This window comes from Cheilinus undulatus, linkage group 8 (assembly GCF_018320785.1).
Source record: "Cheilinus undulatus linkage group 8, ASM1832078v1, whole genome shotgun sequence".
Taxonomy (NCBI): Eukaryota; Metazoa; Chordata; class Actinopteri; order Labriformes; family Labridae; genus Cheilinus; species Cheilinus undulatus.
The window spans coordinates 16,702,824-16,722,030 of record NC_054872.1 but is presented as its reverse complement, the minus strand read 5'-3'; the positions used below and the strand labels follow the sequence as shown (position 1 = coordinate 16,722,030).

Below are 19,207 nucleotides of genomic sequence, written 5' to 3'. Positions count from 1 at the left end.
TCCCCCTGTCCTGCCTCCGGCCTGCTTCAGATATGGCTCTACATAAGCATTACCCAATTCTGTATGGAGAAGAAATTGTTCTATAATGAGTAGGAAACATTTCTATAAGGAATGAAAAACAGCTCTGAAAGGAATAAATACAAAACTGTATTGAGTCAAAACAGCTTTATAATGTATTAACTATATTTTGTATTACTCTGTATTGAGTCAGTTGCTGTAGATTTGATTTTGTTCATTATGAGGAAACATAATCATCATTAAGAGAAAAATAAAAACACTTTTTAGACTAAAAATAACTCATTACTCTGCAAGCAGAGTTAATTTTAGTCCAAATAGACTGAGACCAAATGTAATATTTTTCAGAGTAAAATTTTTTCACTTGGAGTCATATTTATTCTGGTAAATTTACTGTGTGTTGGTCTTGCCACCAAGGAAAGATCATGTTTTACCGTACAACTCCTCAGTAGCTATAGTGCTTGGAGTAAACTTTAAATTAAATACTTTTTACTTGTGCTTGAGTAGATTCATAGACCAGTACTTTATATCTTTTTAAGCACATTTTGACCAGAGTACTTCTACTTGAGTACAATACTCACTTTCACTGAAGGTGTGCAACCTTCAAAATCCTCAAAAACCCTTAAAAATCACATATACGTGTTTGTTTATAGTGCAATTCTGAACTTTTATTTTGAAGCTTTAGTCACTGTTCTCCATTGTCAAACAGTCGTCTTCAAATTAGGAATATAAGCACAGACTTCACGTAGAAAAAAATACAATTAGAGTCCAAATAGGCTTGTTTTGGTCCTTTCCTGTTACAGTGTTTCTACCAAAATAATTACATTTTTTAATATTTATATTTGAGTATGTGCCTCACATTGAAAAAAGCATGACTACATACATTAAAACACACATACATTCTGTACACACATTTAAAAACTCCCTAATTGGTCCACATTGCTTTAAGGAAAATAAAGCATGTGTCTTACATTCATAATGTGCCTCCAGTGGTTTCAAACATTTGGTCCAACAATGTTACACTGAACTTTGCACTATAATGCTCTCTCTAACAATGAAAGGCCATGGAGGGCTTATAGCTTCAGGTGCCAGTTTTTAACTGAACATGGGGTTAGTGGTGACTGGCTGGAGGACTCAGATCTGCAGGCTCCATTCTAGCCACGTGGATCTTCAGCAGGCACAGAGGACCCCAACCTGAACATTGAGTCCAGGCTGTGAATCTGAGATGGTCTCCATTCTCTTTCTGTGTGGACTAACCAAGCCAGATGCAGGGTAACAGCAGCTGCTCCATCAGGTCATGGCTCACCAGGCGAGTACAGCCTCTCAGTCATGAAGTTCTGTAACTCCTGACCAGACTGTGGGTTTTTTCATTTTTTCTCTCGTCTTTTTAGATTGTCTTTATCAGTTCTGCACAGTCCAGACTTCGAGGTCTTGTACGATGAAGTCTTCCTGTGAGGACAGAGACGCGTTGTGAAAGGTGGGGCAGGAGAAGCTTGCACCGCGGTACAGATCAGCATCCAGCCACAAGCCAAATCCACCCCTAGGGAGGGAGGAAAAGAGGGAACTTGTTAAAAGTCATTGGTGATAACAGACATTGTAATCCCACATAGAGTAACTACTTTACAACCTTGCTTTTCATGACTTTATGATACTGACAGACGTTAATGCCGCCTTTTCCTCAGGTGAGTACATCTAAGTTTTTAATGAACAACCAGGAAACTTACCCTCCTCCACCAATGTGCAGAGATTCCACGGTTCCACTCACAAAGTAGGAATTCTCACCACTCCATCTGTACGCCTGGAATCACAGGGAGGGGAATTATTTAAAACTGAAACTACAGTAGTGCACAAGTCTGGAAGAATAATACAATTTTCTTCATTACAAAGAAATACAGTGTTAAAGGGATAATCAGAAATTTTTCCACTCTTACCTGAAATTCAGGGTTGAAGCTGAACAGGAAGGTTTCGCCAGTGCCATAGGAGTATTTACTGACTTTGAATGGATCGGAAGAAAAAGCACCAAACACCTGGAAAGACAGAGACAACACATCAACAAAAGCATTCCCAGAGAGACTGCAAGACCATAATACTGAAGTAAAGTACAGTTTATTAAAATGGACTTAGTTGAAATAAAACTAACTTTTAAATAAATTCACCTAGGTAAAAGTAAAACATGTGAGGAGTTACTTTTGAAAAGAAATATAACCTCTACTTCATGTGCAGTGAAAAACAAGAAAAAATGAATCTGTCACCACATTGTTTAATCAAAGGTACAGCTTTATAATAATGCAATACATCTGCAAAGTCTGGATGTAATGTGGAGTCTTTCTCTGGCTTTGTGCCAGATTTTACTGCTACTCAATTACAGTAAACTATGTAAATGGCTTCCTTGTCTTGTTTTAATGTCAAATAATAACTGAAAGACTTCTGTGTTTGAGAATGAAAAAAAATGCCAACCTTATTGTGCATGTCTTTGATGACCAGCAGCACCGGACTGTCCAGACCGGCCATGTTCCTGTACAGAGTCTTCAGGCTGCTGCCGTGGATGGCCGTGCTGTAGACCAGCTGCCACGGATAACCCTGGGTCCTGGCAGGCATGTGAGCAGCAAGCTGTTGAAAACACAAGTTGTCCATTAAAAGATGTAACCAAAAAGGATTAAAGTGTTTGTGTTTGTTAATGTTGGTGGTAATAACTTACCCTCTTCATGTGATGGTCATTCAGCAGCTGGCTGTCATCGCCCAGCATAAGGGGCACATCCCCGTCTTCCTCCTGATACTCAGGATCGTCTGCCTCAGAGTCCTCAGAGCTAGACAGACTGAGGCGGCGCTTTGCTTCTTGTACTGTGATGATCTGAAAGCAGGCACAAAATACAGCGAGTCTGTTAGAAAAGGTCTACAAACACTTCCATACTGTTATTTTCCTCACATGCTCTACTTATGGTGTGTTTTCCATTCAAATTAGACACCTGTTTGTTCAGTGTTGCATGTGCAGTAAGTGCAAACATGAAAGATAAAGTTCAGACATTCATAGAGCCGGAGGCTGCAGACTTCAGGAGCAGTAAAACAAACTATCACAACAAATAATCATGCTCTCCTTTCTTTTGGAAAATATGTCAATAAAAAAGCTGCTTCTGATAAATCCAGATAAATAAAATATTTAACAACATAAAGATAATAAAATTTAAGGCCTGAATTTCTTTTAGTGATAACTGCTATGTAAATATGTTGGTACATCTCATTTCAGGTCACTTAATGAGTACATTTTGTTTGTTTTTCCCACATATTAGTATATTGAGATGTTTGGACTAGAAATAAGACAAATGCACCAGCCTAACAGGAACTCTTTTACCCCAGATAAAAAATATACTTTCATTCAGAAATTCAAATCATCCCCTTACATGTTAATTTGCAGCATTTTAGTCCTACCTGGACATAGGGCTCCAGACAGTCACTAGCAAAATAAAGCACTCTGGTGTTTTCTGGCAGCAGCTTCATTGTTCCTGATTTCTCTAGGCTCCGTATTCTGTTGCACCACATGTCTGTATGCTGAATTATCCAGCATCCTTCAGTTTTATACTCTTGGTAACTTTCACTTTCTTGGTTTGAAACGTCATTGGTTGGAAACTTGAACTCAGAGGCGTCTCATTGGTCGGCTCCGCCACTGTAAAGTTTCTTTTCTCTCTAACAGGAAAGTGAAGTGCGGTTTTGAGATGCCGTCAAGCAGGATGTCCATATAAGGGCACAGGGATTTCCCACAATGTCTGGGAAGACTGCCAAACACTTAACTTCCTCGGTTACAGTAAGCTGAGGATACTTGATGATTTCTAGCTTAAAATATTTACACTGCGGAGCATTTGACGTTACGCTAAAGCCACTGAAGGCATTTCAGGGTTTCTTTTTCTGCAAAAACTTACCTCCCAGTTGTTAGCAGAGCAGCTGCTGGGGTTACTGAGCAGCTTGTTGATCACAGCCACCTTATTCTTCCCCACTACCAGGTAGCGGTTTGCATGTGTCTCCCTGATGAGGTAGCGGGGTCTGGGGTGCTTCTTGTTGCCCTTCTTGTACATTTCAGGTGACCACTGCACAAAGAAGGTGTAAAGGTGGTCGACCCTGAGGAGGGAGAGGACAAAGTTCACATTTTACTTACAGATAACCACATTACTGATTGCCTATACTGCAAAAAATCGTAGGTTACTTAGTGTGTGTGTGTGTGTGTGTAAAAATCTCATCAGAAACCATATTAACCTGATAAGTCCAGAGAAAAATCCTGTTTGTAAGATGTAAAAACAATGGGTAAAACTAGATACTAGTGCAGTCAGAATGAACTCTTGTACTGTGCTGTATCTCATTACATGCAAATGAAGCATTTTTGCATCTAATATCATGAAATACGTTGTTTATCTGGACTTAGCAGGAAAATACGGCTTATACAAAATGTAATGAGATTTTCTCACAAGAAATCTGGCAATTGCGCCAAACAAGTTTTTGCATTCCAGCTCTAGAGTTGAACCTACTGTCATACATCCTGCTGAGGCTAATGGGAATTTCATTTATTTTGAAACACTTTAGGGCAGTCACAGAGAAATAAAGTCATTAAAAACCCAAAGAAAGTCATGTAGTTTAAAAAGAAAGTCTGCATTTTGAACCATTTTAACTTGACTTATCCTCGACTTACACTGACAATGTAACATAAACCCTATTTAGGATAATGACAGTTGGCCCAACCTATACTCCCTATTATAAAGATATCAAATTAAAAAAAACGGAAATACTTGGACTTGTTGAAACATCCCTGGAAGGAAAAGGGAAGCATATCCTGAATTCTCCAGGCATGAATCATACAAAGGGTTAACTGAGGGCACGAGTGAAAACTCAGGAACCTCACTTGGAGTTATTTCTGTTGGACTCTGCTGCCATTTTCCATTCCTTCAAACTCAACCACTTCTGTGCAGCCAACCTAATTTTACAGCTGACCTTCTGAACCTCAATTCAGAGCTCCCCCTTCACCCCTCCCCACTGTCTTTGCCTCCCTCTCCCTGTCACACATGCAAACACATCCTTTTCAATCACTTTTTAATCAACAATTAAACAGCTGTTTTCCTCCAAACAATGAAAAAGTTATACTCCATGTTACTTTTGCACAGAAACATTGAGAAGTTCAGCTTTAAAACTCTAACAATGAAATGGAATTTGCAGGTCTTAACTCTAAGTTTCTTGCATAATTTAGCTTTAAAAAGCAACAAAAGAAATAGTTTCAACTAAACACCATTAACAAATTCCCCTGATAATTCTTTTTACTTACTCTCCGACGCTGTAAGCGACACCCATGTCTGCAGAAGCTGAAAGTGTTGGTTGTAGTCAGGAGAGGGAGCAGTAGATGGTTTGGAAGCTCAGTGCTGAAGCAGCATGTCCACACTGACCGGTCACCATCGGCAGCATTTATACCCAAGGATCAATGGCTGAGATAAGCCCCTTTGACAATAAAACCCTCCCTTTCTCCCTGGACAGCCTACGGCTGCATGATTTGCACCTCCTCACACAGAGATTTCACATTGGCACCTGAAAGCCAAAGTTTGTGACACATTAACTTGACCTGTTTAGTGTTCCTGTCCTTAAGTTTGGCCGCCGTTCAGCCTCTTACTGTGTTAATTCAGTGCATGGCACAATGACCAATGAGTTGGCTTCAAATGAAAAGAGAAATTCCTGAATGTGCATTTGTCAGTTTTATTGTTTCATGATGTGTCAAACTGTCTGATTTTTAGTTTTATAATTTTACAGTGTGCCAAGCTGTCAGATTTCTAGTCTACTTACAGAAGCACGTGCATCATGCAGCCAGTTTGTGTTAAACTGACTGTGCTGAGAGGCAGCACGTTAGGTTAAAAACCTGAAATAAACATTTGAAATAAAGCGATTTACTTACTTAGTACTTCTGCGTGATTCTGCATGTCGGTGCATTAATAACATCATTTAAGTATGTCTAATGAGCTTGAAACTTCAACATTTTAACTAAAATATGTTTACCGAGGTTATCAGTGGAGATAATCACTACCTCTGTTGTCAGAACAGCACTGCCATGTCTGTACTCTTAATATCAAGCTTGTATCAATAACACGTGAGCTTGAATATTTTGGACAAAGTCATAACATGTGTTACACTTTAGCAATATTGACCCACTTATCTGACTATTTATTGTTGTTTATTGGTTTGCATTTTATAAATCATTAACAAACCTTCAAATCACAATGTGCAGCTTATATGTGCCTTCTTGTCTTCTTTGCTCTGCCAGGAGAATGTCTTCATTTTTTATTTACTACCACAAGGATGACGAATCTTTGTCGCTCAGCTTAAAATTTAGCATTGCACAGCTTCCATCAAAATCAAGTCTGTGGCGTATGAGGATTGTTGATGAAAATAAAGTTTGAAAGTTACATGTTTCCTTCAGCAAGATAATGTTCAAAGTTCTAAAGTTCAAAGCTAATGTAAAGGAACTGCAGCGAGTGGGCCTGCACAGTTGTGATTTATTTATGATGTCAATGCATGTGTGTTGGACCTGTAGCATTGGTGCTAGCATCCAGGCTAACAGTTACGTCACTTTAGAACTGAAAAGTGTGTCCAGGTATTGTTGGGTCTGATGTTGAAATTGTTTCATCCACTTTTTAAACCCCTATTTACTTCTTTCTCCACCCATTTTGGCCAACTGTTATTAATTTTACCATATTTTTGCCACTTTTAGCCCATTTTTGATTATTTTTGCCACTTCGGATTCATCTTTGCCATTTTTTCACACTTTGCCATTTTAAACAATTTTTTGCCACTGTTTGCCAACCCAAATCCAAATTCACCACTAATTGTTACTTATTACCCACTTGTTTACCAATTTTAACCCAATTTCACCCCTAATTGCCTCTTTTAACATTCTTTGCCACTTTTAGCCCATTTTTGCAATTTTTTCTCCTTTTAACTCTTTGCAGAAATCTTTGCCAAATTTTACCACAGTTTTTAACAATTTTAACCAATTTTTAGCTGCACTTTTAGCCACTTTTGCCAAGTTCTTGCCATCTATATCTGCCACTTTCTGCCACCTTTGACACATTTTTGTCCCTTTTTGCCACTTTAAAACCATTTTCACCACTTATTGCCACTTTCAACTCATTTTACCACTTTTATTTACTTTTAATGTATTTTTAACCGCTCTTTTAGCCACTCTAAGGCCCATTTACAGATTTCTGTTTCTGTTTTAAATAAGGTATTGCAACCTTTAATGACATTTTTGCCATTTTTTGTGTCATTTTGCAATTATTTAATTATTTTTCCACTCAAATTGTCACAATTTCTTCTACTTTATTTTCATGCACCCTGACATCTTGCTGACTTTTCAATTTGTTTAGTCAATATGCCCATCCACATTGTTATCATGGCCTAAAAAGGTAATTCTGGTTTAAGAACGGTGGTTTACATCTTAAATAAGGCTTTATTGTACTACAGCATAAATAAGTAAAATTCATTTTTGTTGCTCTTATAAGAGAGATGATTATTCAGCATAATTATATAATATAGTTATCACAGCTCAACTTTACAACAGGTCATGATTTTGCTAACATCCATGGGCCCCCAGTTTGGCAGGGCCCCAGAAAATTGTGGGCTTAAAAGACTCTTTTATTAGTGATTAGCACTGTGTTTTGGTAAAGTTACAGCATTTTAATCAGGCTAGTTTAAGCCCAAAACACACACCAGGTGAAAGGCAGAGAAGCAAACTTGTTTCATGCTTGATCTAATGACGTTTAATGTCCAAGATAAATTCTGTAGTTCTGGGTTACCACTTTGGAGCAACTGTAATTGATAATATGTGCAAAAACATGTTCAGTGTGTCATAAGACATGAAACTTAGAGTACTAAAATGCTAACACATTTCATGGTTTTAGGATTCATTGCAGCAGGGAAAAAGGAGGCTGGCTGCTCAATGTGGTCAAAGTAGAAGAAATAGTGTTTGGTGCTCTTGGACACCCTAATGAAGACCTGCATGACTGAAGCATGATCGGGGCATTTCTTTATTTCCTTTTTCATGAGTGCAGGTATTGGGACATATTTATGTAGTGTCTGCTGTATTCACACAGCAGCAAACCCAAATTAAAATTAAAAACAACAAAGGAAAAACATCTTCTGCTGCCCAAATGAAAAGAAATTCACAAAAACCCTGTTAGAAATCCCCAAAAACTCTTTATATCTGTGTTAAATCTGGACAAACACAATAGATTGCCATTTCATTGAATGCTGTGTTGATTTTAAGCAGTCTCTAAAGACTTATCCCCACATATCTCCTGATGTTTTACACTTTGACTTTTGTAAACAGAGATCTAAAACTTCAGTTAGCTCTCAGCTAAGCTGACAGGCTGCTAAGTGTACAGTCATCTTCCTAATTAGTGAATTGACTGAATGACGGCCTTTAATTCTTCAATAAGCATTTCAGACTAACTTTGTGTTTCTCTTTCATTAGCGATCTTTTCCTCATACTCTTGTTTTTCTTTCTTTTTTCAGCTTTTCTTTCAGTCATTTTGGCTCTCCCTCATTACTTTCAGAATAGAGAGAGGTTGACGACTGTTTTGCTGGTCATCAAGGACAAAAGAGTTCTTGAAGATTGTATAAAGGATAACAGTTTGTTTTATTCATGTAAGAGGCTCGAATGATGGCGTTAATGGATGTAAATTAGAGTTGCATCGTCTCTGCAGTCTGCAGCCCATCAGAATTAGTCTCAGCTCAAAGTTTCATAACAATAAGATTGAATCAAAGTAGCCATCTTTACTTTGATCATAAATGATCGGTATCCAATACCAACTATTCAGACTTGATCAGCTTCCAGTGATGGCTGTTATCTTTGTGTGTGATGCTCAAACAGAATCACAGTGTTGTCTGTTTCTTATCATTAGGCATTAGGATTGCATGAGTTAAACTTGTCATTGTGCTGCAGACTATGTAAATTGTACTGCTTATGAAACCTCAGGGTGTTAACGTATTCAGGTATTCAGCTTTTCTGCAGTCTTTTGGTCCAGCACTCTGGTTAAAAGTATCTTCATTCAAAAAAAAAAGGGCCAAGTTATTCAAACTACCAATGACAAGAGAATATCTTGAAAGATTAGAAAATGATAATGATTCTGGTTTGTTCATGTCTGATAAAAGGTCAGGAGATTACAAAATAGGGACACTGTGGGGTCAGCAATCAGTCACAGTGGGCTAATGAAGAGAAAAAGGAGGAGGAGATCAATTGGAGACAGTGTCTGTGCCTGATACACTGACAGGATCAATAAGCTGAAACACAGACATACAGGAATACACACAGCATAAACCTAAAGAGACAGATGTGTGCATGCAGCAGACATGCATGCACTAGAGCTTATTCATATTCAATATCTGTCAAATGTTACATGTGCATAAACACATGCACATGAAACTTAAACTCAAAATAATAATCCATACTGCAAAGGCTCATTTCCTAAAATGTGACTCATTCTCAAAATATTGCATTACATTTCATTAGGATATTACAATCAGGGTACAAGACCTGAACTCCACATATCTGTCAATGCAGCAGGATAATTGTACTGCTTCAGTTTCTGGAAATTGTGTATGAACCTACATCTTATTTTAAGGAACTTAAGCTCTCTGTAAAGTGCTAAAAAAACATGTATTTTATTTTTGTATTTGTTATACGATTAAAGGCTGTACTTTTAATCACCATGACAAATTTCTAAATGAAAAACATCTTGAAGTGTAAGAAGTTATGTTTCCAAATGATAATAATGATTCTGAAATTGATGCTCGACACAATATCCACTCTCAAGAAATTCATAGAAATAAAGATAAAAACTACACCGTTCATTTGAGGACTTATCTGTAGGCTCATCAACTACTTTTGTGCAAGGGACAGTTTTTCACATTAAGGAGCTATTGGGCTAGATCTCCAAACATGTAAACTAAAACCTAAATATCTTAGGCTGATAAACACATTATAGTTTAACTATTTTTTATTTTCTTCCAAAATATGCTCTACGAATGCATGAAAATGAGAGGGACATGGATGCAGACACAGACCTCAACCTCATTCTGGTATCGGACGGGTGCCACCATACGTACAACGGCCCAATAAGGAAACATAACTAGGTGAAGAATACGTGAGTTTTTGGACAAAAAAGCACAAATTGATAATGAATCGATGATGTTGAGGTCTGTGTCTTAATCCGGGTACTCCTCCTGAAAATACATCTCTGCATTTTGAACTTTACAACCGTCGATACCTTCACACTAACTTGCATCTGTTATGTTGGAGTGAACACTGAAAAATGAATCCACTAGAAGTTGTCGTCTCTCACTGAGCTACTTTGCTGCTGCTACATCTGTCCCATAGAGTGAAGTTAGACCGGTCAGTCCTCTGCTCAGCTGTGGTCTTAAAGATTTCTGTCTCTGTCCCCAGGTGAGCTAACGTCATTAAAGTCCCTGTAAAGGGAAATCCAAAATTTGTGTCTTAACACACTAGATATGTATGTTGGAATATGGTTGCTGTAAACATGTGAAAACACTGAGATCTACATGAGTCTGAGTTTTGGATTTAGATTGCTAGAAAGTTTCTGACCTCTTTCCTGGCCTGGTTTAATGTGGGTAGGGCCAATATGTGGGCTCATGATGTCACGAGCCCACAGATGGGAATGACCCCGCCCCTTCAAGACTACATTATAAAATCACAGAGCTGTTCATCTCTGTTGTTAGCTGATGCCACTGCCTTTTTTGAACGTTAACAGCCAATTAAATGCTGTTTTTTTTATCCTTGTGAGGGAAATTTGCTAAATCTATCAGCTACAGCGGTCTATGATCATTTAAAGTGTCATAACAGAGATTTGAGCCAGGAATTAGATTTTGTCTCTTCTTCTCAGGTCAACAAGAGGTCAAGAGGCAGGATAATGGCATGAGTGCTTTCCTCAATTCAGATTGTACCATCTTTTTAATTTGAGAGGATTTGTATTTCTCTTGAGTGGGCGTGGCTTCTGCTCATCCAAAAGACACACCCACACCATCCTGGAGCAGATTTTACTGCCTCATTTTTCATGATTTTGAAGCTTAATTTTTATAAACTTGGAGATGTTTTATTTGACTAAAATTTGACCTGGGGGTTCATAACACAGTGACCTGCCGTTAGGGTTGCCACCTTTTGTGCATAAAAATAGAGGATGCTCCACAATCCTCAGGGCTACAGCCATCATGGGCCAGAGGAATGGGGTGCCTGTACCATGACTACTATTACTACTATGAGTTTTGTTGTATAGGCCAACATTTATTTTTGGTGTTTTTAAAATTACAGATTTCAATGAGGGAATTTTTGAGCGAATTAATGCGCTTTTGTCATATTACACAGCATATGTTACTAAGTAAAATAATAAAAACTGCATTTTATAAAATGGTGGTCCAAACTTCCCATCACTTATGATACAGCTATTTGACCTCTGCTGCCACCAGACAGTCAGTAGCACATCGTAAATGACCTCTAAACACATTCAAATTTGCAGTTACACAGCAACTTATATTTAAAGGTGTACTATCAGCTTAGTTGGAGACTCATATTCTATGGCTGTTTTGAAAGATGTTTATTTTGTTTGTTTTGAAAGATAATATTTCACATTTTAACCACACCCCTCCAATATCAAAAGCAATTATGTATTACTCCTTTAAATATGCTGTAAAGGAATTAGTTTTTAAGTTTACTGGAGTTGATTTACAGACCAGTTATTTTACGTCGACTTGAGAAAATTGATTCAAAGACCCTGCACTTTAACTTCAGTATATTCTCTCAGTCTTTCCCTCCCCTTAAAACCAGAAATTAAAACAGCAAAGTGAGCACAGTTTGGACAAAAATATTTGTCATCCGTCCCAATTATGTACTAAGAAAAAATAACAATTACATTTTTAAAATTTTGAATGTAGAGCACTGTAACTAGTTACTTGATCCTTTAAGCATCTTACACTTTTACATTATTACGGAAAATACAGAGAAATGGCCTATCTGCTAACATTTTTAATCTGTAATAAACTTATTAGGTAATACATATACATATGTTTTCCTTATTCACCATTTGATCCATCAAAAACACTGCTTTATCAGCTTGGCTAAACTTGGCAACCCTACCTGCCATACAACAAACCTAAATACAGGTTTATGATCACTTTACAGCATCTTTAATATGTTTGTATTTTGTAATAACTCACTCATTATTTGTTTATATTGCCTCAGAAAACTCAGTTAATTTCATTCAGCTGCTTCTTCTTCATTGTGTTTTGCTGCTCTGGGTTGAACTGTTGCCTGAATTGCTCAACGCTGCCCCGCAATAGGCGGTGGTATTGCAACATCTGATATACCCCGCGCCCCCAAAAAAGTCCCCACCTGGACTTAATGAAGCAAAAAGAGCCTCCATTTGGATTATAAATCTTTATCTGGATCTTTTTTTCAGAAGGGTCAAATTATTGCTATGCATCAAGCAACAAAAACCTCTAAGGAGATTGCTGAAACTAATAAAAATGGGTTAACGCATTATTAAAAACTGGAAGGATAGTGAGGGACCTCATCTTTGAGGAAGAAATCTTGAATGATCGTGATAGGTGATCACTTAAATGTTTGGTGGAACCAAATCATAAAAAAATAAGAAAAAAGGCTTCAGTGTGCTAGGGAGCATAAAGATTGGACTCTGGAGCAATGGAAAAAGGTCATGTGGTCTGATGAGTCCAGATTTACCCTGTTCCAGAGGGATGGAATGCATCAGAGTAAGAAGAGAGGCAGGTGAAGTGATGCACCTATCACACGGCCTGCTGTACAAGCCTGTGGGGGCAGTGCTATAATCTGGGGTTGCCGCAGTTGGCCAGGTCTTGGTTCAGCAACGTAATGTGCCCAATGAGGTCAGCTGACTACTTGAATATACTGAATGACCAGGTTATTTCATCAATAGATTTTTTCTTCCCTGACAGCACGTGCATATTCCAAGATTACAATGCCAGGATTTCTCGGGCTCAAACTGTGAAAGAGTTTTAATATGAGACATCATTTTCACAAACGGATTGGCGACCACAAAGTCCAGACTTTAACCTCATTGAGAATCTGGAGAAGACTTTGAGCAGCAGTCCAACTCTCCCATCATCAATACAAGACATTGCAGAAGCTTATCGAAATGATAATGCATTGAATGTGTGCCATATTCAAAGGTGGCCTATCAAAGTATTGGAGCTTGTGTCTTTTTTTTTTTGGATTGGCAGTGTATATCCATAAGCTTAGAGAGAACAGATGAAAAATGGATGAAATGAACGTAGAGTACGGACAGAAATCTCCGTCCATATCTGTATGTGGTTCAAATGTAGAGCATAAATTAGCCGTAACAGTGAAATATTTCTTTATTACCTAAACTGGAGCCAGCCACAAGGGATGAAATATTTTAGCATATTTCCAGGGATGGGGAATAACAATTTACATTTACTCGAGTTACTGTTATTGAGAGGCTTTTTTGTGTACTTGTACAGCTTTAGAGTATTTTTGTTAATATCACTACTTTTATTGAAGTGTACTTGACTACATTTAAACAGCATCAAGTACTGAGAAAAAAGCACCAAAAGCCAAAACAGTCCAAGCTTTTAGTTATCAGTAAGAAAATGACCTGTAGTTATAAGTAGACTGAAGTAGATATTTCTGGCTCAACTTCACCAACTTCTAAAGTGCATGGAGGATGAATAAAGAACAGAAAGCTCTAGCATTATTTGCAGTTTAAGGAACTGCTGTATTAGACCACCAACCAATACAGGCGAGATGTTCTGCTTGATGTTTATCTGGACTTGTTGGGTGAACATGACTTATAATGCATAATGAGATATTTTGACTTGAAATAAGAAAAATACAATCAGTAAGCATATTTAGTCAAGTTAGTACACATCAGATCAAAGCAGAGGTTTCAGAAGCCACTTCCTTTACTCAGTGAGAGGTTTTTCTGATGTTATGTTTAGAAACAATGATAGCAGTTTGGCCCAGCATCTGTGGGAGAGAAATCAAAAAGGATATTGAGCAACTCTGGATATTTTCAACTCTGTTGGGCGGAGACGGGCCTGGGTATGACTCTACAGGAATGTGCAGCATGCTGTGATTTGAGCATTATTCATGATGAGGAAGGATGGAGGATCAGGGTTAATGAAGGAAGATGACTGATATTAGATTTGTTTTTAAAACCATTTCTGATCAAGCTCTTCTAGAAACTTTCAGATGAAAAAAAGTCTTTAAAATCTCTGCTACCAAAAGCAGTTTCTGTGCAGGTTTGTGATGAGAAAATGGCGGATCAATTGAGAGGGCAGTGCTATTGGCTGTCCTAGAAGTCGCTAAATGACATCATCATCTAAGTTGCCATTTGCATGTAATTGTAATAGATGCTGCAGGAGGGAGGAATAATGTCATAGGAGAGACAAAAAGAGAGTAAAAAAACACCTTAAAATTGTTTAGAACTACAAATGACCTTTTTTCTGTTGATTCTTGCTTTTTTAATATCATAATTCCAGCCCTCCTCCTTTACCTGGGCTTGGGACCAGCAAAAGTGAGAGTATGGCTACGTTCACACCGCAGTTTAAAGTAACCTGAATCTGATTTTTTTGCTCACATGTGACTCATATCTGATTTTTTTTTTCTGACAGTATGAACAGAGCAAGTCACACTGAATCTGACCTTTTCAAATCAGATTCAGACCACTTTCGTATGTGGTTCTAAATCAGATACATATCTGATCTTTTGGAAATTGACCGCAGTGTGAACAGGCAAACAAAAAAAAATCTGATCTGAGAAAAGATCCGAATAGAGCATTAAGGCCTGCAGTGTGAACGTAGCCAAAAAGTATTGATTCATGCTGGGTTTGTTCACATTTTCTATCTTATGGTAGCTGCTCTTTAAGCTTGATCTCCCTCAGTGTAAAAGGGAAATCCCTCTTAGAAGTTCTTTTGGGAATATACCCAGAATACACAGCTGTCCCAGCTTTTTAAAAAATGTTTCTGCATCAAATTCAAAATATGCATATAATTTGATTCCTTAATCCCAACATTTAACATGATGCCCTTGTGCTCTAGTCAAGTTGTTTCAGTGTTTGGTAAGTTATAACATACTGAATTGAATTTACATCTAAATTTAACTGTGCTAACTTTTTGGAAATGGGTCTTTATATTTGCTTTTGACGGCATCAAATTGACATGTTTAAGCATATTTAAACTGCCTGGAGATGACTGTGTCACTGACATCACAAGTTTCTGTTTTGTTAAAACAAAAGTGGCCCACATGTGAGCAGTTTACTGTATTTCCTGTCCCCAAAGCAAATGGATGTGACTGGCTACTGAATTTAGAGCAGAGCAAGACTGAAACTACTGGTGTTAAGATGGTTTCTAACTTCTTTTATTTTAAAATCATGGCTGCAGAGACAGGAGATTAGTTAACAGTGATTAAAGTGCTCAAACTGCAAATAGCTGCTCCTCAGAATATTAAATGGGGTTATGTGTCAGCGTGCATAACGTTTGGGAGAGACTTGAGGGCGTGCGGGAAATTACGTGGGTGCACAGCACGCCTGCACACCGTCTAACACACATACAAAACACGCCTTTGTCATTTTTTTGGCAGCAGGTCACAGCATCGGGAGTTGCAGAGCCGTTGTTGATTTACCTCTCCTCTAATTCCTGTAAATCCTCTCTGCCCTTGCACGTTCACAAGAGTTGGTAAAAAAAAAAACAACCGGCATGCTCATTTCAGACGCTTCAGTACACACACAAACACACTCTAACAGGGTCACAAACACAGCAATGAAACGTGCAGGAACACAAACAGACTGACATATAAGGTCTTGTTTTGGATGAGTATCAAGTGCAGTGCTGGGATCTTGATGACTGATCATGTAACGTCACGTTTTTAATAATGTTTATTTTGCACGTATTATGGTAATGGCTGATGTTCTGTTTTGACGTTATAAACACTAGAATCCATGTAGGTCATGCTCAGACAATGTGCTGCTGCCTAGAGTTTCATGTGCTTTATAACCACACTGTGAAAAAGTATTTGCACCCTTCCGGATTTATTTTTGTCTTTTTTGCATATTTGTCACACTTAAGTGCTTCAGGTCATCAAACAAATTTTAATATGAGACAACCTGTCAGACAAAGTGAAGTAGGCTACAAGATCCCAAACAGCAACACATCATGTCAAGATCTAAAGAAATTCAAGAATAGATGAGAAAGAAAGTCATTGACCTCTATTAGTCTGGAAAGGGTTATAAAGCAGAAAGCCACAGTGAGAGCTATTATCCACACATGGAGAAAACTTGAAACAGAAGTGAACCTTCCCGGGAAGGGCTGGCCTACCAAAATTACTCTGAGGGTGCAATGACGATTCCTCCACGTGGCCAAAAAAGAACCCAGAACAACACCCTAAGACATGCAGGCCTGACTTGACTTGTTCATGATTTAACAATTAGAACGAGACTCTAGCATCCATGGAAGAGAACAATATAAACTTGTCTCAAAGGATAAGATATGCCCCCTTTAAAAAAAATAAAATTGAAGTTTTGGAATGGCCTAGGCAAAGGCCAGACTTAACCAATTGAGATGCTGTGACATGACCTTAAACAGGCCATTCATGCTCAAAAACCCTCCAATGTGTCTGAATTAAAACAATTCTGCAAAGAAGAGTGGGTCAAAATTCCTCCATAGCGATGTGAAAGACTCATTGTCAGTTAAACACTTGCTGCCAAGGATGGCACCACCAGTCATTAGGTTGAATGGGCAATGGCATTTTCACATAAGACAAGGTAGGTTTGAAGAACTTTTTTCCCCTTGATACATTAAATCACCCTTTAAGAACTAAATTTTGCATTTACCCAGGTTATCTTTGTCTACTATTAAAATCTGGTTGATGATCTGAAATAGTTTAGAATAAAAAATATGCAAAAAATAAGAAATCAGGAAGGGTGCAAAAACCTTTTTAAAGCATTGTATTTGCTTTGTGCTTTTATGTTATCTTCAGCAGCAGTTTGGGTTTGGCAGCTTAGAAAGTTATGAAGCAAGTTAAGGAAATCAGCAGCCAAGAGTAAAGTGAGTGTCCCTCTGCAACTCAGAGAGTTTGCAAAAGTAAGCTAAAAGGTATGGTGGCCTTTCAATAATCAATAACCAAAACAACTATCACTGGTAGATAAAGCCAGTGATTTGTTTAACAGAGCTTTTGCAAGTCCAAATTCTTACTAAAAACACTGAGCAAAAAATCATTTTCACTTTGTTTGAAATAATAACCTGATTCACAAAAGGTGGAACAGCTTTTGCTACAGTTCACCAGTGCAAATGAGTCAACGAGACAGTCTGATTCAGAAAAACACACATAGGTTTATATGTTCCCTTAAATGTGCTGCAGAGCAAACAGAAGCTATGATCTTCACTGCTTGCATGTATGATGTGAGCCATTATGGAGTCCCTTTGCAAGAAAGATGCTTCCTTTCTCTGCAAATCACCCTCTGAGCAAATAGTCTCTCCACAAGCACCCATCTGACAAGGTGATAACTGCTGCAGTATTTATAACAGATGTGCTCCACAAACCTACCAGTGATCAGGGAAACAAATTCACCTCAATGTGGCTTAAAAATAAGCTATCTGTTATAAGTTATCTGTAAATAAGGTCTATAAACTCTACTTAACTGTTAACATGAGGTTATCAGTCCAGGACAATCAGCAGCTCAGCAGTTTATCCTCGTCTGGAGACAGTCTAGGGCTGTCATCCCTGACAAGCAGATTGGCATCAAAAAAGCATGACAAAGTTCCCCTCCCTCTTTGCTCTTCATCTTTATATGGACTAAACCATGCTCAGATAGCCCGATACTCTATTAAGACAATGTCTTATTAGGGATTTATATGTTTTTACCATTTGGATCCTTACTGCTTTATGTAGACATGTCTCAATGCTTACTGATATCTCATAGCTCAGACTGTATGTCTCTGCCAAAATAGACAGGAAAATAATAAATAACAAGTCATATTTACCCTGTTTTAACAGGTATTTATGTCCACATCTGTAGAATATGTTTGTTTCAGGATTACCCTGATGAAGACAACAAGCTGAAAAGCATTGGTCTGATAAAGCGGCTCTTGACATTACTGCACCTATGTGTGGCATGTAGCATTCAGTCTGTGGCACTGCAGGGGTCTTATGAATACCAGCTGATAGCGGCCTTCAGCTCGTCTCTATTGTTGAGTCTGGTGTCTCCCATCTTCCTCTTGACAATACTCCAAAGATTCTCTACGGGATTCAGGTCTGATCACTTGGCTGGCAAATCACGGTAATATCAGGGTCAGCAAACCAGTTTCTGGTAGTTTTGCCTTCCCTGTGGGCAGGTGCCAAGTCCTCCTCAAGTCCTGCTGGAAAAAGATATCAGTATATCCATAAAGCCTCTCAGCAGATGGAAGCATGAAGTGCTCTAAAATGTCCTGGTAGATGGCTGACAGCGTTGACTCTGGACTTGCAAGTACAGTGGACCACCAGCAGCAGATGACATGGTACCCCAAACCATCACCAACAGTGGAGACTGAAAACACTGGACTTCAAGCACTTTGGATCCTGTGCCCCTCTGACCTTCCTCCAGACTCTGGGGCCTGGATTTCCAAATGAAATTCTAAATTGATTTTCATCTGAAAACAGGACTTTGGACCACTGAGCAACAGTCCAGTTCTTTTTTTCTCCTTAGAGACGCTGATGATGGTGTCTATGGCTCAGGAGTGGCTTGACATTGAGAACACGACACTTGTAGTCCATTTCCTAGAGCCATCTGTGTGGTGGCTCTTGATCCACTGACTCCAGCCTCAGTTCACTCTAAGTTCTTGAATCTGCTTAGGAAAAACTGTGTGAATATCCTAAAGTACGCCAGCCAGATGTGAACCCTATCAAATATCTCTGGAGACAGCTGAAAATGGCAATGGTCCCAATCCAACCTGACTGAGCTTGAGAGTATTTGCAAAGAAGAATGGCAGAAATCCCCCAATCCAGGTTTGCAAAGCTTGTCACATCATATTCAAAAAGACTTGAGACTGTAATTGCTGCCAAAGGTGCTTTAACTCAGTATTGGTAAGGGTTTTAATACATTTTCAATGTGGAATATCAGTTTTTTATTTT

General features: G+C 38.4%; 1 protein-coding gene across 2 annotated transcripts; it reads right to left on the bottom strand.

The window, feature by feature from the left end:
* Positions 1-661: 661 nt before the first annotated feature.
* On the bottom strand, positions 662-5,422 carry LOC121513207 (nuclear receptor coactivator 7-like). Of its 2 annotated transcripts, XM_041792794.1 has the most exons (7): positions 5,318-5,422; positions 3,930-4,125; positions 2,714-2,866; positions 2,473-2,625; positions 1,947-2,042; positions 1,740-1,813; positions 662-1,555 (listed from the first exon to the last, which is right to left on the bottom strand). In XM_041792794.1, the coding sequence occupies exons 1-7, from the start codon at positions 5,341-5,343 to the stop codon at positions 1,417-1,419; spliced, it is 837 nt and encodes a 278-aa protein (XP_041648728.1). In that variant the 5' UTR covers positions 5,344-5,422; the 3' UTR covers positions 662-1,416. The 2 variants fall into 2 exon arrangements, with proteins under 2 accessions (XP_041648728.1, XP_041648730.1); XM_041792796.1 differs by lacking the exons at positions 3,930-4,125; positions 5,318-5,422 and adding an exon at positions 3,442-3,545.
* Between the last annotated feature and the right edge of the window lie 13,785 nt (positions 5,423-19,207).

Coding starts and splice junctions, on each gene's coding strand:
- LOC121513207 (XM_041792794.1), bottom strand. CDS start 5,343: ATGGGTGTCGCTTACAGCGTCGGAGA. Junction 4,126..5,317: donor GTCGCTTACAGCGTCGGAGA/GTAAGTAAAAAG, acceptor CTCCCTCCTCAG/GGTCGACCACCTTTACACCT. Junction 2,043..2,472: donor TCAAAGACATGCACAATAAG/GTTGGCATTTTT, acceptor CTGTCTTTCCAG/GTGTTTGGTGCTTTTTCTTC.